This window comes from Camellia sinensis, chromosome 10, assembly GCF_055761805.1.
Source record: "Camellia sinensis isolate YWXY chromosome 10, ASM5576180v1, whole genome shotgun sequence".
NCBI classification, from domain to species: Eukaryota; Viridiplantae; Streptophyta; class Magnoliopsida; order Ericales; family Theaceae; genus Camellia; species Camellia sinensis.
In genome coordinates this window covers 149,745,507-149,767,525 of record NC_138970.1, presented here as the reverse complement: position 1 = coordinate 149,767,525, position 22,019 = coordinate 149,745,507, and the positions used below count along the sequence as shown (strand labels likewise).

At 35.4% G+C, this 22,019-nt stretch overlaps 1 protein-coding gene and 1 pseudogene across 6 annotated transcripts; one reads left to right on the top strand and one right to left on the bottom strand.

The window, feature by feature from the left end:
• Positions 1 to 1,529: 1,529 nt before the first annotated feature.
• Positions 1,530 to 21,399, bottom strand: LOC114322906 (chaperone protein dnaJ 15-like; annotated as a pseudogene). The gene is made up of 7 exons (XR_014341504.1): positions 21,365 to 21,399; positions 21,237 to 21,258; positions 20,989 to 21,078; positions 20,782 to 20,891; positions 20,500 to 20,648; positions 20,358 to 20,411; positions 1,530 to 1,969 (listed from the first exon to the last, which is right to left on the bottom strand). The product of XR_014341504.1 is annotated as a chaperone protein dnaJ 15-like (transcript).
• LOC114260472 (uncharacterized) lies at positions 4,616 to 18,877 on the top strand. 5 transcript variants are annotated; one of them, XM_082892588.1, is made up of 11 exons: positions 4,616 to 4,928; positions 5,756 to 5,848; positions 6,298 to 6,531; positions 6,982 to 8,272; positions 9,896 to 9,997; positions 12,485 to 12,591; positions 14,885 to 15,315; positions 15,390 to 15,496; positions 16,319 to 16,424; positions 18,446 to 18,477; positions 18,609 to 18,877. In XM_082892588.1, the coding sequence occupies exons 2-4, from the start codon at positions 5,766 to 5,768 to the stop codon at positions 7,067 to 7,069; spliced, it is 405 nt and encodes a 134-aa protein (XP_082748714.1). In that variant the 5' UTR covers positions 4,616 to 4,928; positions 5,756 to 5,765; the 3' UTR covers positions 7,070 to 8,272; positions 9,896 to 9,997; positions 12,485 to 12,591; positions 14,885 to 15,315; positions 15,390 to 15,496; positions 16,319 to 16,424; positions 18,446 to 18,477; positions 18,609 to 18,877. The 5 variants fall into 5 exon arrangements, with proteins under 5 accessions (XP_082748714.1, XP_082748711.1, XP_082748712.1 ...); XM_082892585.1 differs by lacking the exon at positions 4,616 to 4,928 and adding an exon at positions 4,967 to 5,356; XM_082892586.1 differs by lacking the exons at positions 4,616 to 4,928; positions 16,319 to 16,424 and adding an exon at positions 4,967 to 5,356.
• Positions 21,400 to 22,019: the final 620 nt, after the last annotated feature.

Here is a 22,019-nt window from a genome sequence, read left to right as displayed (position 1 = left end):
TATAGGTAAACTCTCACTCCTAGGCGTCTGAGAAGTAGTGGACACATCGGTAGAATCTGCCATAGATACTGTACTACCGAACCCGCAACAAAACTAGTGTCAATCACAAACCTGGAAGGTGGTGGTGGTGGAAGGAAAAAAAACAATCACTATGACAGTAAAGAATTAACAACTCATACTCTTTTTTTTTTCTTTTTTTCTTTTTTTTAGAAAAATAAAACAAACAATGCTGGGTTATATAAACAGGCCTGGGTTATATAAACAAACAAACAACTCAAGGTTGAGAGACGGAGAAACGAGACAAACAGAGAGAGGAATACGACAAGAGAAGCGAAGCAGAAGGAGAGTCGAGCAGTCGAGAGAAGCGAGGTAGGATGGCGGAAGGGGCAAGGCAGTCAGCTGAGTTAACGAAGGCTGAGTAGCTGTCGGCTGAGTCACCCAGTGGTCGACGAAGCTAGCATTGACAACGAAGATGATGAGCCGAGGGTGATTCAGTGGTCCACGATCATCACACAAGGTGAGTTCCGAACCCTAGGGGAGCCGAAACCCCTCAGGCTTGACACAAACGAAGCCAACGAAGCCAACAATGACGATGATCCGAATGTGATTCGGCTAGCTTGGCTCCGATAGTGGGTTGGTGGCTCCAGTGGGTACTGTATGCTTAGAGGAATTTAGGTTTTAGGATTAGCTCTGATACCATGTAAATTTTAGAGAATATCAAATTAGGTAATGATTAGGATATCATTTCCTATTTATATTAATGAAGATTAATAATTACAATGAAGCCCTAAGGCATAAAATAATTACAAAATAATAACCCAAATAATCATATATTATTCTAACAATCGCTACCTCCTGTTTCTTCTACCATTGATAACAAAAGAGTATTTTCGTTAACTCACCTATAACCAAATAAATTGAGAACTACAAATTTACCTATGACCGAATAAGTTGAGAACTAAATTGACACAATTAAAATAATAAAAACATCATAGACCAAATTAAAATAAATCAGATACATTGGAAACTATATTTTTCTCCTCATTTTGCCCCTGTGCTATGCGATTTGATGCAAATGTCCTTACTTCCGTTATCAATTCTAGACAGAAACGGGAAGTAGGGACCATTTTAGTGACAAAATTAATAAATTGGGAATCAAATTGACTTATTTGAAATATCGATAACTAAAATGACATAAGATGCATACTTTGAAAATTAGTTGTATTTAACCCAAAAGTTACAATGAGAAAAGGTAGGACTATTTAGGGACCAAATTAAAGAAACAAAAAAAAAAAGAAAAAAAAAAAAAGATACAACTTGAAACTTTTCTCAAAAAAAAAAAAAAAAAAAGGAAACAACTTGAAAAAATAAACATCCCATATTGAAGCAAAACTTTATTAGGTATAGAATCAAATTAATCATAAAAATCTGTTCTATTATCACCGTATCAAAAATCTGTTCTACCTGCTACATGAACTTGAAGAGCTTGACAAGCAATTCATTTCAAAAAAAAAAAAAAAAAAAAAAACAAAGCAAAGATATTGATACACACATCTTTCACTATGTTTGAAGAAATCAACTACAACAAACTGTTAAGAAGAACAACCCCAGGGAATCCACAACGAAGATATAATAAATCGAACAAGTAATACCTCTAGCAGGCAAGCAAGCTGGTGGCCCAAGTGTTCTCAAACAATATAATGAATATCTAAGCACTCTCTTTCAAGTCTTAACCAAATTTTTTATCGGATCCTTTCAGGTTAAGATTGAACCATTTCTTCTTGGACGATTTATCCTTCCCATCTGACCCTCCATCTTCCCCCGGGCTCTCAGCCTTGAAATCCTCACCGGGAACTTTACTACTACTTCCATTACTAACATGAGTGCCGCTCCCACCACTGACAACAACTGACCTGACTACGGTGAATGAGGAGTGGATAGTGTCTCGCTGTTTCAGTAGCTCATCAACCTGTTCTCCGGAACAAGACAATGGCAACTATAAGACGAAAACAAGGTAACTAGAACTAGATATAATTACGAGGAGAGGGAAAGATGCAAAAATCGATGTCTAATAAAGATCTCGAAAACAAAAACTGAAACAATCTTATTACAGAAATAACATGATTTGAACATGGGTTTCACAAATGTTATGGAAACACAAATATAATTATAATTAACAAGGGAGGCACGCACCTACTGCGTCTGTCAACTATATCAATTCTATTTTTTTTTTTAATATTTACTTTTTCTAAAGTTTTCCTATTCCTACTTTTCCCACTAATCCACATTCGATACTATTCTCTGTCAGTGCCAACTCTCAAAATACCACGAAACTTTTTCTTTTCTTTTTTTTTTATCAGCAACAAACAAAGATTTATTAAGGTTCAAGGTCAAGAAAAAAGAGGATAAGGCGTCCTCTTACAAGAGAAATTGAAAAAACAAAAAGAAAAAAAGGAAAACACACACTACAAGAATCTGCACTTTTAGCGATCACTTTTCGCGACCAATATAAAAGTTGGTAGCTAAAAGTTACCTTTTGGCGACCAAATATTAATTAGTCGCGAATTATCATTATTTTTGACGACCAAATATGAGTTGGTCGCAGAAGATCATATGTTGGCGACCAAAAAATGAGTTGGTCGCAGAAAGTGATGTGGTTTTGGCGACCAACTACAAATTTGGTCGCGGAAGGTCACATTTTGACGACAAAAAAATAAGTTGGTCGTGCAAGATCAAAAATAAGTTGATTGTGGAATTGGCGACCAAAATTTTGGTCGCTAAAAAACTTATTTTTAGCGACTAAAAATATTTTAGTCGCTGTATATGGAGTTTTGGCTACTAAAACTATTTAGTCGCCGAATGGAAAATGAAACATTATTTTTTATCTTTGGCGACCAAAATTTTGGTCGCCAAAAACTTATTTTTAGCAACTAAAAATATTTTAGTCGCCGTATATTGAGTTTCGGCTACTAAAACTATTTAGTCGCTAAATGGAAAATCAAAAATTATTTTTTATCTTCTAGCGACCAATAGTTTGGTCGCCAAAAACTTATTTTTAGCGACAAAAAATATTTTAGTCGCCGTATATTGAGTTTTGGCTACTAAAACAATGTAGTCGCCGAATGGAAAATAAAAAATTATTTTTTATCTTTTGGCGACCAAAATTTTGGTCGCCAAAAAACTTATTTTTAGCAACTAAAAATATTTTAGTCGCCGTATATTGAGTTTTGGCTACTAAAACTATTTAGTCGCAGAATGGAAAATAAAAAATTATTTTTTATCTTTTGGCAACCAAAAGTTTGGTCGCCAAAAACTTATTTTTAGCGACAAAAAATATTTTAGTCGCCGTATATTGAGTTTTGGCTACTAAAACAATGTAGTCGCCGAATGGAAAATAAAAAATTATTTTTTATCTTTTGGCGACCAAAATTTTGGTCGCCAAAAAACTTATTGGCGACCAAACTTGTTGTCGCAAAAAAAAAAGAAGAGTTTTTTGCGACTGTAATAGGTACCGTTGCAAAAAAAAAGTAAAAAAAAAATATATATATATATATATATATATTGTGGCTTTGAGACATTTTCATATATATATAAAGTCACAAAATAGTTTAAATAAATGCAACGTCATTTTTCTGTCACAAAAAAAAATTAAAAAAACAATGTCGTCTTACTCTTTCTTTGTGTCTGTCTGTCTGTCTCTCTCCCATTGTGTTCACCTTGCTCACTCTCTCCCTCTCATCTTCTCTATTTATTGAGCTCTCCACTACAAGAAAATGCACTTTTAGCGACCACTTTGTCTCTCTCTCGCTCATCACTCTGTCTCTGTCTCTCTCTATCTGTCTCTCACACATCTCTCTCTCACCACCCATCTCCTCTACCACATTCACCACTACTGCAAATGTCATTCCACTACCACCATTATTACCAATGTTGTCACTCCACCTCTACGACTACCATTACTATCACCATCACTGCCACTACTACCACTGCTACCACTACTACTACTATTACCTCTCCTCCTCTACCACCACTCCATCTCCTCTACCACTACCATAACTTCACCACTAATCTCCTTCGCCATCACCTCTTATACACCACCTTCACCACTACTGCCGCTCCCTCTTCTCTACCACAAAAAATTAGCTCTTGATTTTTAGTAAACAAAAAAAAAAAAATGGGCTACAAAAAAATATTTTCCATTGACCATAAAAAATTAACTTTATTTTAATAGAAAATATTTTTCATTAAAATATTACCCTACTTCTACCAAATAAAAAAAAAAATCATTAAAATAAAGTTAATCTGTCTGTCTCTATCTCTCTAAATTTCATTAACTTTATTTTAATTGAAAATATTTTTCATAAAAATATTACCTCTACTTTTACCAAATAAAAAAAAGATTTCATTAAAATAAAAATGAAACTAATTAATTTTCAACCTTAATAACTAAGAAAAATAAAAATAAAAAAAAAATTTCTGCAGTTTCAACCAAAAAAAAAAAAAAATTAGCAAAAAATAAATAAAACTATGGCCTATCTTAACTCTCCTCTTCTTTTCTTCTTTTTTTCGTTTTCCCGCTCTTTCTATTTTCCTCCTTTCTTTCCCCCCTTTGTTTCTCACGATCTCAAATCCCCAATCCCTAACAAAAAATCCCCAAAATACGATACTATAGGGAGGGGGAGAGGGAGGGAGGGAGAGAGAGAGAGTTGATCGGAGATTCTCAAAAATGGGGAACTATCACTTCGTGTACAAGGACGTGGAAGGAGCTTCGACTCAATGGGACGATATTCAGAGAAAATTAGGAAACCTCCCTCCGAAGCCCCCTGCATTCAAGCCCCCATCCTTCAAGCCCGCCGAGGACGAAGACTCTAAACACAAAGACAAAGCCCGCCACCGCGACTGTGACTACCACCGACGACTACGACTCTGTTAAGTTCTCTCTCTCTCACTTGTTTGCTGCTCTCACTCTGCCCCTTTCCCTCTCCTTCTAATTTTTGAAACCCTAACAAGTGATTTTTTTAAGTCTAGGGTTGGTCAAAGTCGTCTATCTCCTATGGGATTTTGATTTTGATTCGATTTGTTCATTTCCAAGTTATTTTTCTTTAATTTAATTTATGTGTAAATTTTGCACACCTTCAAACTGCACGCAACTGTATGCTTAATGCCTACTGATTTTTCCTTCTCTTCTATTTCAGTCCCTTAATTTCATTTATCAAAAAAAAAAAAAATTTGCGCCCTTTAATTTTCTTATGGTGGTTTCATCAGCAATCCCCTTGTAATGCAGAAACCTTGCTGGAAATAGCTTCACTGGTGGCATCCCTTATTCCATATCTCAGATGACTTCCCTAAAATACCTGTTAGTCAAGCATCCGAAATTTGATTTTTATTGTTCATGGAAAAACTATTTAAAACTTCACACTTAACCACTGGTTGTTACATTGCATTACCAAACAAGGGAGGAGAGAAAACACAATCTTTTATTTCCTCTTGTAATTTAACAAATCATTTCTTTTAAGTGATGTGCATTTTTAGTAAGATTGGCTTCTTTGATTTGTTTCTTAATTTACTAGCATTTAAAAGATAGCTGTAGTAAGTATGCTTGCTTTTAATAGCTGTAGTAAGTAATCTGATTTCAGTCTTGGCATAAAGATGCTTGTGAGACCCTGAAAGATTAGAAATTCATTACTGTTGGTCTTAATGATTATCATAGTCTTGGTAATAAGTGTTTTGACTTCACTACTCTATCTTGTTGCAGAACTTTTGTGATGCCTTCTAGGATGTGTATTAATCCAATACATAATAATAAAGGGCTTTTTCATCAGTCAGACAATGCAAATTCAGAGGAAAGGTAAGCTTCATTTGGCTTCTATTGTAAAGAATCCTTGGTTGGTTACATCACAACAGAGGGAACAAAAGAAGAAGACAATAGTTGAACACTGGCTGTTGTTTTGTTTTCAATGAAATTGTTTGCATAACACTTGTAAATAATTTCCTTGCATTTCTTTTCCTTTTATTAAAAGCAACAACTTGAGGCTTATGGTTCAATGCATGGTACAAACACTGACACAGGATTGGTGTCTTGCATGCATATTAGGCACTTCCTAGTTTGCTTATGAATAAAATAAACCAGGACATGTGTGCTGCACTCACAAAATAAAATAAAATGAAATAAAAATAGTTGCCTCATTGTATTAGCAGTTGTAACTCTCTCGTGTTAAAAATTGAGTGGTATTTTCAGAGAAATAACTAGAGGTGTTGTCTAATGTATGCTGATATTTGTGTCATTTTATTTATTAGGTGGGCTGCTAGCTCCTGTGCCATGGATTCGTTGTATGATTTGGAGCTCATTTCCAACACTGTTCCTGTAGTTTTTGACAATTCTGAAACATGGCATCTGGCTCTATCAACAAGCTTGAAGTTGGGGAGTAGAGGGATGGCCCATGTACAAAAAATTACTCGTGTTGATCTCAAAGAGAAAAGTCAATATTCAAATATCTTGCTCATTAATCGAACTGCTAGCCCTCTTGCATGGTAAGCTCATTATTGCCATATAATATTTATTTTGCTTTGCTTAGTTCCACAACACCCCCATCCCCACAATACTGGTGAAGGACAAATTGAAGAAATGTTTGCTCCATTGATTGTTCAAAGTCTCTGTAGTAGTTACCCTGTATTCTCAAATTATAAGGGTTTGGAGGAGACCAGCCTAACTTCTTTATATATTAGTTATTGACTGAAAAATGATCAAGGCTGTGATAGGGTCTTATTCATTTACATAATTAAATTTTAAAAACCAATTTTAATTGAAATGAACAACAAAACCATTTTGAATTAGTTCAGATTTCATAAGTAGTAATTATATTGTTTATGTCATATGCCATGCAATATTATTGTTCAAATCTTTGAAAAAATCACATCTGTGTTGGTAGAGTTTTTCATGTTTTAATCATGATTATATTATTAATCTTGATAATTATTCAGGTTTATGGAGTGCAAAGATCGAAAAAACCACACTGCTACAATGTTGCCATATTCATTTCTTCCTTCAATGGCTGCCCAGAAACTATGACATGCAGCAGAAAAGGTTTACCATGTACAATCTTTTTAAGTTATGATTATCTACTCAGTTCAGGTGAAATAGCACATGATTTACCATGTATTGGCTATTTGCACTGTCTGCTAACAAATACTTGGTCCAGTTATCTTGTTAATATCTTTTGACTGCACATAAAGTTTCTCTTCAATTAATGCAAGAAAAAAGTAAACTCAAGGAAGCAGTAAAATTCTGATATTGGCATAATTTCATGGTGGGCCCTATTAGAACTATGCATAATCATTGTATTATTCTTGGTAGAGTCTTATATTATGATTATTTAGGTTAGGCATTGATCTGGTTTGTTTCATATTATCTAGTAGTGTTCTATAGGTCATCAGTATATTGCTAATTTCAGAAATTTCTGAAAATGGGTTGTAGTTGCTGCCTGTAGGTTATAATTTGGGTCAAGTTTTATATGGGTTGTTAAGTATGATTTTAGGTAAGTTTTGAATGAGTTTTAAATGCCAAAGTCTTTATTTTTTAAATTTTGGAGTCAGTCCTTTTGGAATTATGAGTTCTGTATAAAGGTATGTACTTCTTATTCAACAATGATGAGTTTAGAATTTTTTTTGAGAGCTTTTGAAGCTTGTTTGGGATGGTCTGTGCGATGCCTGCTTGCAGGAATCCATGTGTGTTGCCTACTCTAGTTGTCATCTTCATCATCATAATCATAATCATCATCATCATGATGCACTTTAACCGTTAAAACACGCTGAACCAGATCTGTTTCATCTTCCTTTTCCTACCATTAATTTTGTTTACAACACTAACATTTTTTCTTCAATTCTTCAACCCTAGCTTGCTTTAAGTACTTGGATTATTATTTTGTTAGTGGATTATACCAGTGGACTTGGTGGACAATTTCATATGATAAAAATTATTTATTTTTATGAATTTTGGCATTATGATAATTAAAGATTTAATTTGAGTATTTTGCATTGTTGGTTTATGTGGTTGGACTTTTAGTCTTGTATGCTTATTTAAATGAGTGTGCGACGTTGCCATGGAGCTTGAGGCGTGACAGTTAGGAAATGGAGACTGTTGGTTTATCAGGTGGTATGGACCTAATAGCCGTAATCAGAGCCTCAGGAAGAATTAGTCATGCACGGGGTCTCAATGTTCCTAGTTCGGGTATTGTTGGTGAGCAATTCATTGAGAAGATTCGTAGGGTAAGAGGTATGATTTAGATATTGGATCTGCATTTTTTTTGATTAATCTGTTTGAGGGAAATCTCGTTTCTTGCTATTTTAATATTTTAAAAAGACATCCTTTAGAAACAACCAAAAGAAAAAATGGAAAAAAGGGGCATGTAAAATTGATGGCATAGTTAATAGTTCATGTTGACCCTTCTGTTTCCCTTTTTTTATTTTTTATTTTTGCTTTTACTTTCCTTTACAAATTGTAAAGTTTACTCATGATGCAAACTGTAAGGTCATCTATAAATAGTAAAATTAAAGCAGCGAGAATGTTTGGAAATTGGTTGGTTTCAAGATGGACACACTTGGAACTTTTCTTAATCACATTTTGGTATTGGTTGTCACTGTTTATGCTTATTTTTAAGTTAGTATGGATATAATTAGCTTTCGATATGAAAAATCAAGTATTATAGGTTAAGAGTATTTTGATTATTTCAAAATTTTCTTGACATGGAAGGTAAGGGCATCCATGGGTCATACATAGGTGAAGTTGTGTATTGGGTCATTCTATATTCTTTCTATCTGTTTTAGATGAGTTTTAAAAGTCAAAATTCTAGTCAAATTGAAAATATGTTTCAATTTATTGATGGATGATTTAGAAATGCTTCAGAAACCACAACAATAAAATGTAATGACAAATTGGTGTTGGTAATGAGGAAGACATGGTGGACTGAGGAAGGTGTGAAAAAATGTACGGTAGCATGGTGTTTTGTAGAGCAAGTATAGAGTGGATGAAAGGATAGGCCATCATGTCATTGGTGCATCAAATGCAGTAAACTGTTTTGAAGACCTTGAGACGTACTAAATGGGACAGGGGGTTGGTTTGCTCTGATGAATAAGGAGAAAGAAATACAAAGTGAGTTGTTTCAAATCTTAAACATGAATAAACTTGAATTTAAAAGATAAATTGTAGTTACAAAAATGGCTGCTCTGATGCTGGATCCTAGTCATATTAGATCTCAAAGAATGATACTCTAATTATCCATGGCCCCAAGGGAGTTGTGGGAAGAAAAATAACCCTCTTTTAACTGAGTACATTTAAATGAAGAAGTCATAAGGACATGTTACACTGCAGGTGAAGTGGGCCAACATATGATGTACCAGGCTCATTAATCAAGCCTGCTACACTTGCAGGCTCTAAAAACTGCACTTATTTTAGTCTGGAAGATAAGATTGGTTCTTAGCCTATAGTGCAGCTAGCTGCACAGCTAAATAAGAATCGCCAAACTGCTATATGAAGCCCATCAAAAGCTGATTTGTGAGACACCAAAACTCATGTAGTAGCGACTGTCTGCACACCCTCAACCTCAAGAGTGCTGCCTTGAGCCTTCATTGATCTCCAAACTCACCTCACTATCCTCTCATTCCTGGCCTTCTTCAGTATCCTGAACTTGGTAGATTTCAAATATAAGAGCTTGAATAAGTTTGGTATTGTTAGAAATGGGAAAAAAAACTATATGTTTTTTAGTAAACAGATATAACATCCATTTTTACTTCGTAGACTATGCTTTAGTAATTTGTAGATTTTCATTTTTCAATTTTTTTACGACTTTAAATGTGTAGTATGATAGGGGTAATTCATGTATTTGTTGTTGGTTCTCAGGGTTGGAGGCTTCCAGATATGATGTTTGCAACCAATTGTAGTTTATCTGATGCATGCAACACTATAGCCAAACAACTTGAGAATGTTTACTCATCAATTGCGGCAAGTTTTTCTTCTTACTTCTTTTACTACATATGTTTGATATTCATGTTGTTTGTGTTGATATTGGTGCACCGCATTGTGATGTGAAGTTTGAGCTCAGTTCATTCTAAGATCTTTAAGTCCTTCACAAAAGGATAGTTTTTCCTTTAAACATGGAAAGCACCTTTGACCCTCTACTTAAGGTAGGGGTTTTATTGATGTTATAATTACAGATGCATTACTAGATTGAGATATGCTAAACAAAGACATGAAATAAGTTAGTTTGCTCTTAATCAAGGTAAGATTGTTTGTAAATGCTTCCTTTTTTACCCTGCCAATCTCTTTTGAAACCTCCTTGGCAGTACACCCTACTCATACCATGTCACATGCAGCCTTTGTGTAGAGGGGAGATGTGATCCTACTTGACAGACCAAAGAAAGAGCATCCGTATGCAGTACCTCACCTACCTCACCCACCAAGGCCTAGTTAACCTTCAAACCTAAAATAGTCTCAAAACACAAAAGGACACAACAATATGAGACAATGCTTGTTTTGACAATAATACTACTTTCATTGACAGAGACCGTCAATTGATAATTTTATTCGAAACAATGCACCTTTTTGCCATGAACATTGTCTTGATTATAATGAGATGACATTACTGAACTGGATAAGTATATGCCATAAAAGATCAAATTATGACAGCACATCCTAATGCCAGCGATATTCCTAAGAAGGGTTTTAGCACATACGTTTACATTATTATAATTGGAAGTCTATCTCAGGTACAAGGATGTACCTTGTATAATTGACTCTATGAGTCTATGTAAAGCCTTCTCCTTGGATAAGTCCAAGGCATTCATATCCTTCTTTACTGGTATATTAGTTGGTCTACGTTGCTTAAACCATCTTAGATGACTTCCAGATACAATTTGATGACATTTATGAAAATCCAATTATCTTGCTTTATTTTGGAAATATTATTGAAAAACATGTGAATAAACATGCTGGTCTGCATCAGATCTGTCTGGATGCTTGTGGTGGTGTGCTCCAGATCAATTCTGGTGGTGTGCTCCAGATCTGTGGTGGTCTGCTCCAGATCTGTGATGCTTGTGGTGGTCTGTAGCAGATCAAATCTGGTGGCCTGCTCCAGATCTGTCTTTCTTTTTCCTCATCTGTCAATCATGTTTAAGAGGTTTCATTGAAACTTTCGAAGCTTTCTTGGAACTGTGTAATGCAATTCTAACTCCATGTATGATGCTGATCAAAAAATTCTCTCTATGTATGATGCCTGTACTTGTCTTTTTTTTTCCCCTTGTCAACCTTCTGCAATTTTAAAGCCTTTCAAGCTCATAGCCAGGTCTGAGAAGACCTTATTGCACTCTTAAATCGTATTTACATATGCCAACTCTTCACTCATTGATCAAGTGTAATGCAGAAATAACATCAAGCCAACTCTATTCTTGGTTACTGATCACATCACCCAAACTGCCCCACTACTTTCTTTATGCCTAAAATACTAGCCCTTAAACCTCATAGCCAGTTCTGATTAGCCCTTATTGTACTCTGAAAATCGTGCGTAAATGCTCCAATTCTTCATGCAATTTTTTGACGAGCACTCCAACTCTTCACTCATTGATCAAGTGTAATACGCAAAAAACACCAAACCAACTCTTTTCTTGTTATTGTTCCCATCACCTTAACTGCCCCACTACTATCTTTCCACCTAACTACTAGCAAATCCCTGCCCCTTCTATTGCCCCATTTGGCTGCTAAAACCAACTAGAAACAGCCTAAATAAGGCTCTTAGCTGCTGACCTACATTGTTTTTGGGGTCACTGTTTGTACTTTGTATTTTGTAGAGTTTTCTTCACAATCATCCTATATCAATCAATTACCTGTAATGTACATCATCACAAATCTGTAGCAATGATTCGGCTGTATGACTATAAATGTTTGGTTATCTTATGTAAATTTACTGACTTTGTCAGTGATTGTAACTTTTGTCAATGTGAAAATTGAGTGAATTTGTCAACGACTCAGGTAAAATAATCAAATATGTTTAACTGAATCATAGAAGATGTTGAACAACATTATTGATGAGGGTTCGAATTCCCTCCTGTTTGCCCGGTTCACTGGCTTAGGGGGTGGCCTCTAAACCTCAAATTTACCTTCTTGGGGTGGTCCAAAGGTCCCTGCCTAGGATGGGTTCTCGATTATCAACAAAAAAAAAAAAAAAAAAAAAAAAAAAAGGAGGAAGAAATATGTTGAACTTCAAGTTGAGATTCAACTTTAATGACTTTGAAAGTAATAAATTCTTTTCTGTTTATGGATATTAAATCTATGATTTTTGGTTATACTGCTTTACATTATCATTATCAAACCGCTTTACATCTATTTATGTTGTGTTCTCCCTTCTTTGCACAGTTGGTTTGCTTATATTATTCTTAGTTTTTATTTGGGTTGCGGATGCCTAATTTTGAATTTTATATTTTCCTCTTTTCCCAGCTAGAAACGACCAAGTTCTTGTATGGCTGCGCAGTAAATTCCTACATACTTAATGTTAATTGGCTTATTGATTCAGTAGCAGCTGGTTATGCCTTACCGCGTGACAAGTATGTCCTGCATATATTTAACTTCCATTCATATCACTGGTGCTTTTTAGCCTGCTGATTTGTGTTTAACTTTCTTTCATCTTGTTGCTGGAATTCTTTAATTCTACTGTCTTCTATTGACTGCAAAGTAGTCTAAGTTGAAATATTGACTCTGATTGGCCTGTACTCAAGTGTTTGTGATTTCAGAAATCTTTTGAAATTAAAAAATTGTAGGACTGAAATCAAAACAGTAAATGGATAGAGCTAATAAGTGTGCTTTCATTACAAGATGCAAAAAATTCTTAACCAAAGGTAGTGTTGAATATTGACATCAATTAAACCTTTCAAAGGCAAGAAATTCTTGGCCAGTTTGTATAAGATCCAATGTCTTCTTGCAGATCTTTGAAAGCTTGGATTTTAGCACATAAGCCCCCAGTAGCACCAAAATCTGATTTTCCTTTGAAAGGTTTGTCATTTCCTTTTCTCTTAAATGGAAATGCTGACACTTTCTGTTTCCTAATTATTCTAGGTGTCTCAGTTACTAGTTAATGCTATAAGAGTACACAAAAAATGAAAGCAAAGAAACTGGTAGTTTTTCTGTTTTCTTATTTTTCACTATAGCAACTACTTCAGTTTATCTTGTTGATAGAATTTAGGCTGTGTTTGGCAGTTGAACAATACCCAAGAGGAGCTACGTGGCATGTGGACAATTTTGAATTTAATTTTTTGAGGGAAGAGTTGTGTTTGGGTAGAAATCGTTATCATAATTTGGACTTGAGCTTGGCTGATGCCTTTGTGTTCTAGGTGAAGCATATTCACATGAGCTTTGATTCCAAACTTCGTAGGGAATCAATAAAAAAACTAGAATTATGCTACCTGCAAGTGGTTTAATGGTGGTCTAAGGTTATGATAAGCTTGTAATTTTGAAGCTAGGATGAAAGATGGTAGGGTTATTGATGGAATCATTTTGAAATAACTAAAGCTTTTAAAGTGTGAGGTGTGCTTGAATTAAAAGTTTATAAGGTGGCATGTCGTGTCGGACACCGACACAACACGACACTCATGGGAAACTTCTTGACCTTTGCCAGAAACACCTCCAAACATGTTCTACTATTTTTTAAAATATTTTAGACAACATGCTTTAAGCACTTGGGGAACATGTGCATATCGCTTAGACACATGAAATACATTACAAGTTTTGAATAAAATAACTTGGAATTCAATGATAAAAGACTAACAATGCATTAGCAATCTTTAATTTAGTTTAATGCTTAATTTAAAATTTACTACTAAAGCTTTATCTCCATTGATTTTGATAGGAAAAGAATATTTAGAAAATATATATATATAGAGAGAGGTAACAGAAATAAAAAGAAATGAAGTTAAAAGAAAGGAACGAACAAAAGAGGCAAAGAGTTTATATGTCGGTAAGTATACTTTGTCAAAAGTACATGGATGCCGGTAAATATATTTTTGTGCAAGCATATATGTCAGTATTTCCCTATCTAGTGACCTAAAAAATGCTTACTTTCCCTTTCATGGTATAAAAAATAGCCCACCCTATGGCCTAAAAAATTCATTTCCTTGGCAAGTGCCTCAAAAAAAAAATAGTCCGGGGATAATGCACGTGTTTGGTTTTCCAAGAGACCTAAAAATTCAGCACATAAAAAACAACACTGGATATACACAATTTTAAATTTTACTAACTATTTTAGGCTATTGTTGTGAAAGTCCGAAACTTAGGCAAAGCCTTAGACAACTCAATAAAATATTGCAAGTTATTAAATAAAGCATTTTGTCTGGGCTTGAGATAAAATGTTAAACAAAAGTCTGGATGCCTTTTTGACTGTACTAAATTTGCAATTTTCTCTTCACAAATAAATGGCAAGTTCCTGAGTCATACTAACGTATAAATTGGTTATTAACTTCATTTTAATTTCTCAATGCAATATGGTCGAAGGAGTCACGCTAAGCTTTATAACAGTGGTCTTTGAAGGCTATAAAATTAGCCTAGATAAAAATAAATTAAAATTTGAGCATGAACTATGGTTGAATTGATTTCAGTCTGGACTTTTTTTTTTACCGACTTGAATGTGCAGCCAACCCATTGTGTTCTCTTATAACTGAATAGAATTTGAGGTTAGATAAAAAAGTTAGGTCAGTTGCATATATTATTATCTCTTACACAGCACAGGTGCATACCTTTTTTAATGCTTATTTTTCTCAGATTTTACTTTTCTTTCTTTGGTTAATTTAGTGACTTATTTCCTCTTTCTTTGGTTAATTTAATGACTTCTTTCCTCTTTCTTTGTAGTCTGATAAAATAAATCTGGACATCCAAAGGGTTGTTGGGTATCGCCAATGGTGTAATAAACTTTGGAATGCTGTGCGATTTGCCATGAGCAAACTTGGAGATAATTACACCCCTCCAACAAATGTGGTTCCAGATATCATGCCATTTAACTGCCAGTGGATTCTCTCCGTGTTGAACAAGGCCATATCAAAAACTGTGACATCACTGGACTCGTATGAATTTTCTGATGCTGCTACTGTAGTATATTCATGGTGGCAGTTCCAGTTGTGTGATGTGTTTATTGAAGCCGTCAAGCCCTACTTTGCCAGTGATGCTCAAGCATTTGCTTCTGAAAGGAGTTATGCACAAGACACCTTGTCGGTGTGTCTGGAATAACTAATTGGATGATGGGTTCTATTGCTGTTTGTTTTGGTTGTTTATCATTTATAATGGTAATAAGCTGTCTTAATACTGAAAAGTAACATCAATTAATGCTGCTCCTCAACCTTTGTTCTACTGTTTGCAGTGCTGGACAAATGAGAAAGTAGAGTATGAGATGGATATGATTGAGTCAGCCGTGAAATCACTCAGGTCACTCAGGGCGTTGATGCCTGCAAAAGAAAGGCATGAAAGGTAAATGTTTAAATGATATGTTTTTTTGTTTTTCATTTTATTGTAATAGAATTTTTATTTTTGGGTTATTTATTTATTTTTTTTCATTCATGAAAAGCATCTAAGCTTTAGTTGTTTATTCTTTTTTTATTCCTCATATTTTAGGCCAGGGAAATATTCTAATGTTTATTTTATGAAATACCTATTTGCTATGTATACAGTTCCATTTCTGATTATACTACTTCTGTGTAAGCCAAAATTCCTTTCCTTGGATTGTAATGACAATGTTTAAATAGTGAATAAGAAAATAAATCGTTACGTAGGAGTGAGATTTTTTGAATTGTTACCAACAAATACTTTGGAAATAATATGTAGTTGCCTTTTCATAAAGAAAATTCTATGAGGAAACATGAAGACTGGTTAATACTTGGTAATGGGACATGTCCTATATAGAATTTTGGTCATGGAACATTCTGTGAGGGGACATTGATGAGAATGTTCATTATTATTGTTTATATTTATAGTGCTGGTTAGAATTTGATTTGAATTTTTCCGAATTTGAGTGATCATATGTTGTAGTAGTGACTGACCTTCCAGCATGATTGAAATGTGTTAAACAAAGATGTTGGTGGCCCATCTGAGAAGTTCTGGGGTTTACTTACTCTCCTTACTTGGTGGCCCATCTCAAAAATTAGATTCCATTAAACTTTGAGTCAGAGAGCTAGTCTTAGCTTTTTGCTAAAAGAAAATTTCTCTGAAGAGATTTTCCTCTTTAATGTGTTTTCAAAATTCCTCCCCTGGGAGTATTATACAGATCCTTATTCACTTCTTTTCTTGAAAAAGCACTCTCTGGTTGGCGTGATGAGTTACGTAAAGACATTGAACAGCTGTGTATGCAGCAAGCTGGTCCTGGTTACCTTGTTGTGGCTACTCGAATGCATTTTCAGAGGTATATTATTTATCTCAAGTTCATCAGATGAAGTTGTTATCATTAATATTTTTTTTGGTAGGTATGCGTTGGCATTATCTTTTCAAATTGGAAATAAGAATGCATTGTGAATTTATCCCCCCCATTAGGACAGCTGGCTTGGAGCAGGAGATTGAGAGCTTGAAAAAGAAGTTAACTGCTTGCACTAGAGAGAAGTTAAATCTCCAAGAGGAGCTTTCTCAAGTCCTTCCTGTAACATTGATGGGAAGGGCTGGGGATGGTTTGAAATAAAACAAACTTCACATGACACAACTCCTGTTTCTAGCACTAGGACAAAATTTTACATTCCTTAATGAGCTAAGATTAGCTCTAATATCACCCATTTCTATCTTCTTGACTCCTTTCCCTTCCAAACATGATACATAGTACCAGCAAGGGTCAACCTGTAAACATAATCTGTAATAGCCTTACCTCCACACTCTTCAGCAAAAGTCAGGCATTCTTCTACCAGGAAGAATTCTCCTCAAAAGAACAGTCCAAGTATATGCTGAAAAATATTAACAAAAAAATAAATGATCGTGATCAAACCCATTGCACAATACACACATGTTTTCAGAAACAATCCCCCACTTAAACATTCTATCCATTGTAGCCAGTCCTCACTGAACAGCAACCCATTACACAAAGCTCCACTTAGGAACATTTTGAGGCAACCATGCCAATTTATGTCAAGGGACGATAGGGTATAGTGTTTGAATTGCTTGCCAAGCTATTCACCATTACTAGAGGGTAGCCAAAACACGGAGTCAGGCCTATTAGGATTCAATACAAAGCTAGCAGGGTATTAGCTTCAATCTCAGAACAGCAACCAATTGCACAAAGCTCCACTTAGCAACATTTTGAGGAAACCATGCCAATTTATGTCCAGAGACGATAGGGAATACCATTTGAATTGCTTGCCAAGCTGAAGCCACAGTATATTCACCATTACTAGAGGGTAGCCAAAACATTGAGTTAGGCCTATTAGGATTCGATACGAAGCTAGCAGGGGTATTAGCTTTAATCTCAGTAATAACCACTCTTCTACCTCTAGGCCACTTCCAATTCCCAAAATTAATGATAAGAGGAAACTCTACTATTCACAGCCATGCCCATATGAAAAGCAACCCTTTCCCCATATTTCTTATTCAAAGGGCCCAAGGGATGCCAATTATCAAATCGCTGAAATGTAACAGTCCCATCACCAATGATATATTGATCAAAGGCTGCCCCACAGCTCTTAGTTCAAAAAACTTCCTGACAGTCCAAGATGCCTCAGTAGGAAGACACTTACCCTTAATTACACAAGTATGGACCCACTTAACCCACAAAGAATCAGCTTTCTTACTTAAAGCCCACAAAGGTTGTCTTAGCATAGTGGCCTTATTCCACTCTCTCAAATTTCTGAATCCCAAGCCCTCTTCAGCCTTTGGTGCACAAATATGCATCCACTTCACTTTTGCACTGTAGTACCTAAACTCACTCCCTGTCCACAAATATGCATCCACTAGAGAGAAGTTTGTTTTATCTCTATTATTATTTTTAAGGAAAACTCGTCAGATGTATTCATTCACATCATATCTGGTAGGTAGGGTAGCAGAATGGATGAATATGCTTTCCCTTGATGTCTTGGGAAAGAGAACAGAAAGGAGGCACAAATGTTATGCCACCTTATTTATGTGAACTGCAAATTTATATTTTTTTTTTGGTACACGTTAATCTTTTGTGTGTGATTACTTAGATTAGGGGCCTTGATCATCAGTGCTGATTGAATGTCAGCTCAAGCTGCTCATCTACAACCCAAAGTTTAATCTAAAGCTAAGACCATCAGAATCATTCATGTTTTAATTAATCTGTGGTATTATTCGTTAAAATAAACTTTACCAACTTTATTAAAAAATCATATATAAAAGTGAACTGAATCAATGGAGCTTTGATAGTTAACTATGTCTGTATTTGTTATGGTTGTTAGCTTATTAATCATCGTGTACTGAAATTTGCAGGTACAGCAATAGGTACAGTTTTATTATGCCAGGTAGTTGTCTCAATACGATGTACATGTTTATAGGATTTAATTGATTTTTGCAAAGATACGGGTTTGCAATCCAGTGTTGCTGCCACTATCATGCTTCTCTGATAAATTTTCCAATTCTGTTTCTTTATTAGGTGCCTTACATCACTACTGCTTTGATGGATGCGAAGCGTGGCACGGAAGGGCGCAAGGATTTTTTGATTGGCTATCAAGGCAACTTAGTGGATTAAGCAATTTTCCTATTGCTGTAAATCTGAATTATGTATTGTTTCAATTTGTTATGCTAGATGGATGTGACTTGTGAATGAAAACTTAGAATAGTTGTATTGTGTCGAATGTTAATGAATTATGTATTGTGTCGAATGTTAATGATTCAGTTAATTTGAAGGATGCTTTAAAATTATAGGTTTATTATGGATTGAATGAATTATTAGGAATTACAGGTGTATTATTTTCTTGCTTTGGCGACCAATTTATTAGTCGCAACAAATAAATTATTTTTTTTTCGTAGAAAATGACAATTGCCGACCAAGAGTTTTGGTCGCAAAAAATACATCTATTGCCGACCAAAACAGTTCTTGGTCGTGGAAACTCACTTTTGCCAACCAAAAGTTTTGGTCGCGAAAAGTAACAAATGGCGACCAAAACTTTTTTTGGTCGTGGAATGTCACAATTGACGACCAAACTTTTTGGTTGCGGAATGTCACGATTGGCGACCAAAATTTTTTGGTCGCGGAATGTCACGATTGGCGACCAAAATTTTTGGTCGTGGAATGTCACAATTGGCAACCAAACTTTTTGGTCGTTGAATGTGATAATTGGCGACTAAACTTTTTGGTCGGGAAAATATCACTTTTCGCGACCAAAGTGTTTTGACGACAAAATAAATTAGTCGCGGTAATTAAATATTTAGCGACCAAAAATTTAGTCGCGAAATCCAACTTTTGCCGACCAACCACAATTTTGGTCGCGAATTACTTTTGCCGACCCTCAATTGGCGACCAAAGTAGCGACCAAAAAAATTGGTCGCGGATAACTTTTGCCGACCAAAAATTGACTTTTAGCGACCAATTTTTTTGTTGCCAAAAGTGTTAATTCTTGTAGTGACAAAAATACCTAACTCAAAAACTATTACATAGAACAAACTGACACCCAATCGGTAACAAGCAAAAAACGCAGAATCCCTCGAAATACTGGGCTCGCCAAGGCCCAAAAAGACGCCACGAAACTTTTTTATGTAAACTGAATCATGCAGTTTTGTTTTATATATTTAACCCTTTAATTAATGAGTAAAACCTAAGCACGACAGATCTTCACCAAATTTAAGATTACCCCCTAGTGTTTCTTTATTATAAATTATAATAGTATAGATGAGATAGGATCCAAGTAACTACGGGCTATAATGAGCAGGGTATAAATATCAGCCTATTGTCTTTTACAATATATATATATATATATATTGATTGTCATCAGAGTATCCGAATAAAAACCTGACTAATCCCCGGGGTGCACAGGCCCTTGGTAAGGAGTTTCCAACAAGTGCACCACGGTTAATTCAAGGGTTTTCTCCCAGTCCGATGGCCCCAAGTAATTGATAGCACCTAAGAGCTTTTGATCCCTGAACCTTAGAGGCAGCACACCTCCAAGACTTGAGGCCTTGCGACCAGGCCAACCCCTCATTGGGGTTTATTGTCTTTTACAACATTAGAATTCAGTACTTAAAAATGGTTTAAAAATGAAGAAACCAAAAACCCAGCATCATTTAGGTTGTTACAGGAAATGTCTGTTCCAAGCAGGCATGATAGATCAGGAAATAAATTAGTGCCATGTTATCAAGGCAGAAAATTCTATCAGAATTACTAGGCTGAATAAATAGAACTTACCGGCTGCTTTTCCTGGGTGTATCTATTGGTCACTTCTTGAAAGCGTGCCAATGCCTACAAGTCATCACACGTGAAAGAGACAACCACAAATGTATTGCCAAATACCAATAAGAGCCATCACTAGAAAGTCGAGCGCCATTACCTTTCTGTATTCTGTCTCAAATTGGCGTAGCTCAGTTCTCTTCATTAGAATCTGAGCCTCAATGTCCTTAAGCTTATGTGTTGTATCCTCGTAAGACTTTGCACAAAGAGTCTCGATGAAGTAAGAAGCAGTTTTGAAGAAGTTATCACCTGTGCAAATCAGGGCAGAAGTTCAAGTTATAAGGACTTTAATCCTCTTCTGCACAAGAAACTTTATTATACTAATGGTACCAGAAACCGAAAGGAAAAAGGGACAAAAAAGGAGCTTCAAAACTGCGCAGACCATAAACGGCGAATATGTGAGTGCCCAGCTTTTAGTTCTCGGACTTCACAAGGTTGAAGGCCTTCCAACCTTTTGAAGAAAGCAGCTTCAGGGTCCTTAGCCATTGCCAACTGCGCCACCACATTTGACAATTTCATCATGTATTAAGCCATAACATTGTGAAATATTTTCAGAGAAAAATGGAGACCAGTAATGGAACTCACATACTGCATTCAAGGTTGAATCCATTCTGTACACTTGAAAATGTAAGAAATACATCCCTGCAGATGTCACTTTGCCAGTTTTCTCACTATCTTCCTATATGCAGGCATGATATAACAAGTTCAGCTACAAAGGTCAATTCCAAATGCCCTAGGCAAACATGTTCAAAAGACAACAATGAAAAGATTTGGATGAAATTAGTCGGGCTCGGGACACATTAGCTCATTGATGTAAAAGTTTTTTTAAATAATCACCAGCACAATAAGAAGAGAACAACTGCTAAAAACAAAAACCCAGACATGAAAGCCACCATTTGGAGATATGGGCTAAGAATTCAAGTCTTATTTATCTATAATATTTTCCTGACAAAAATAGAAGATACTCTGCACTATTTAACAAATAGAGCTTGGGAGTCATAGACTTTGCTGCATTTATTTGTAACAAACCAGCAAGGTTCTTAATTCCAAATTAAATACAGAGAATGTCAATTAGATACATATTGGAGATTTTAATTGAATGGAGTAGAAGGTAGAATTGGGTTACATTAACCACAAATACTAATTTTAGAGACATGATAAGTTGAAGGGAGTAAAAGTCAAGGATTAAGGGCGGCTAGATCTAGGTGATAAGCTTGTGTGTGCCACACCTCTAGTTCATACCATGTTAATACATCTATAACAAGTACACTGTTCAAATAATCAAACAGATCAGTGTTGTAAAGCACGCAAAGGCGCCTGCTAAAGCACGAGGCAAGGCATAGGTCAGGCACCTTTGGATCTTCTGAAGCGAGACAATGTTCATAAGGCGCAGATGAACCAATAATATTTTATAACTTGTGCCTTGCTTTGATGAGGCGCACGACTCATGTACCTCGCCTCTGCGTGCCTTTCGCTTTTAAAAATAGTTCAACAAACAGAAGCATGAAGCATGATTAAGTAGGATACACATTGGGATATGAGAACACATATGAAACACATTGCAAGTTTGAAAAAAATAATTTGGGATCCAATGATAAAATAGAAACAATGTGAATTTAT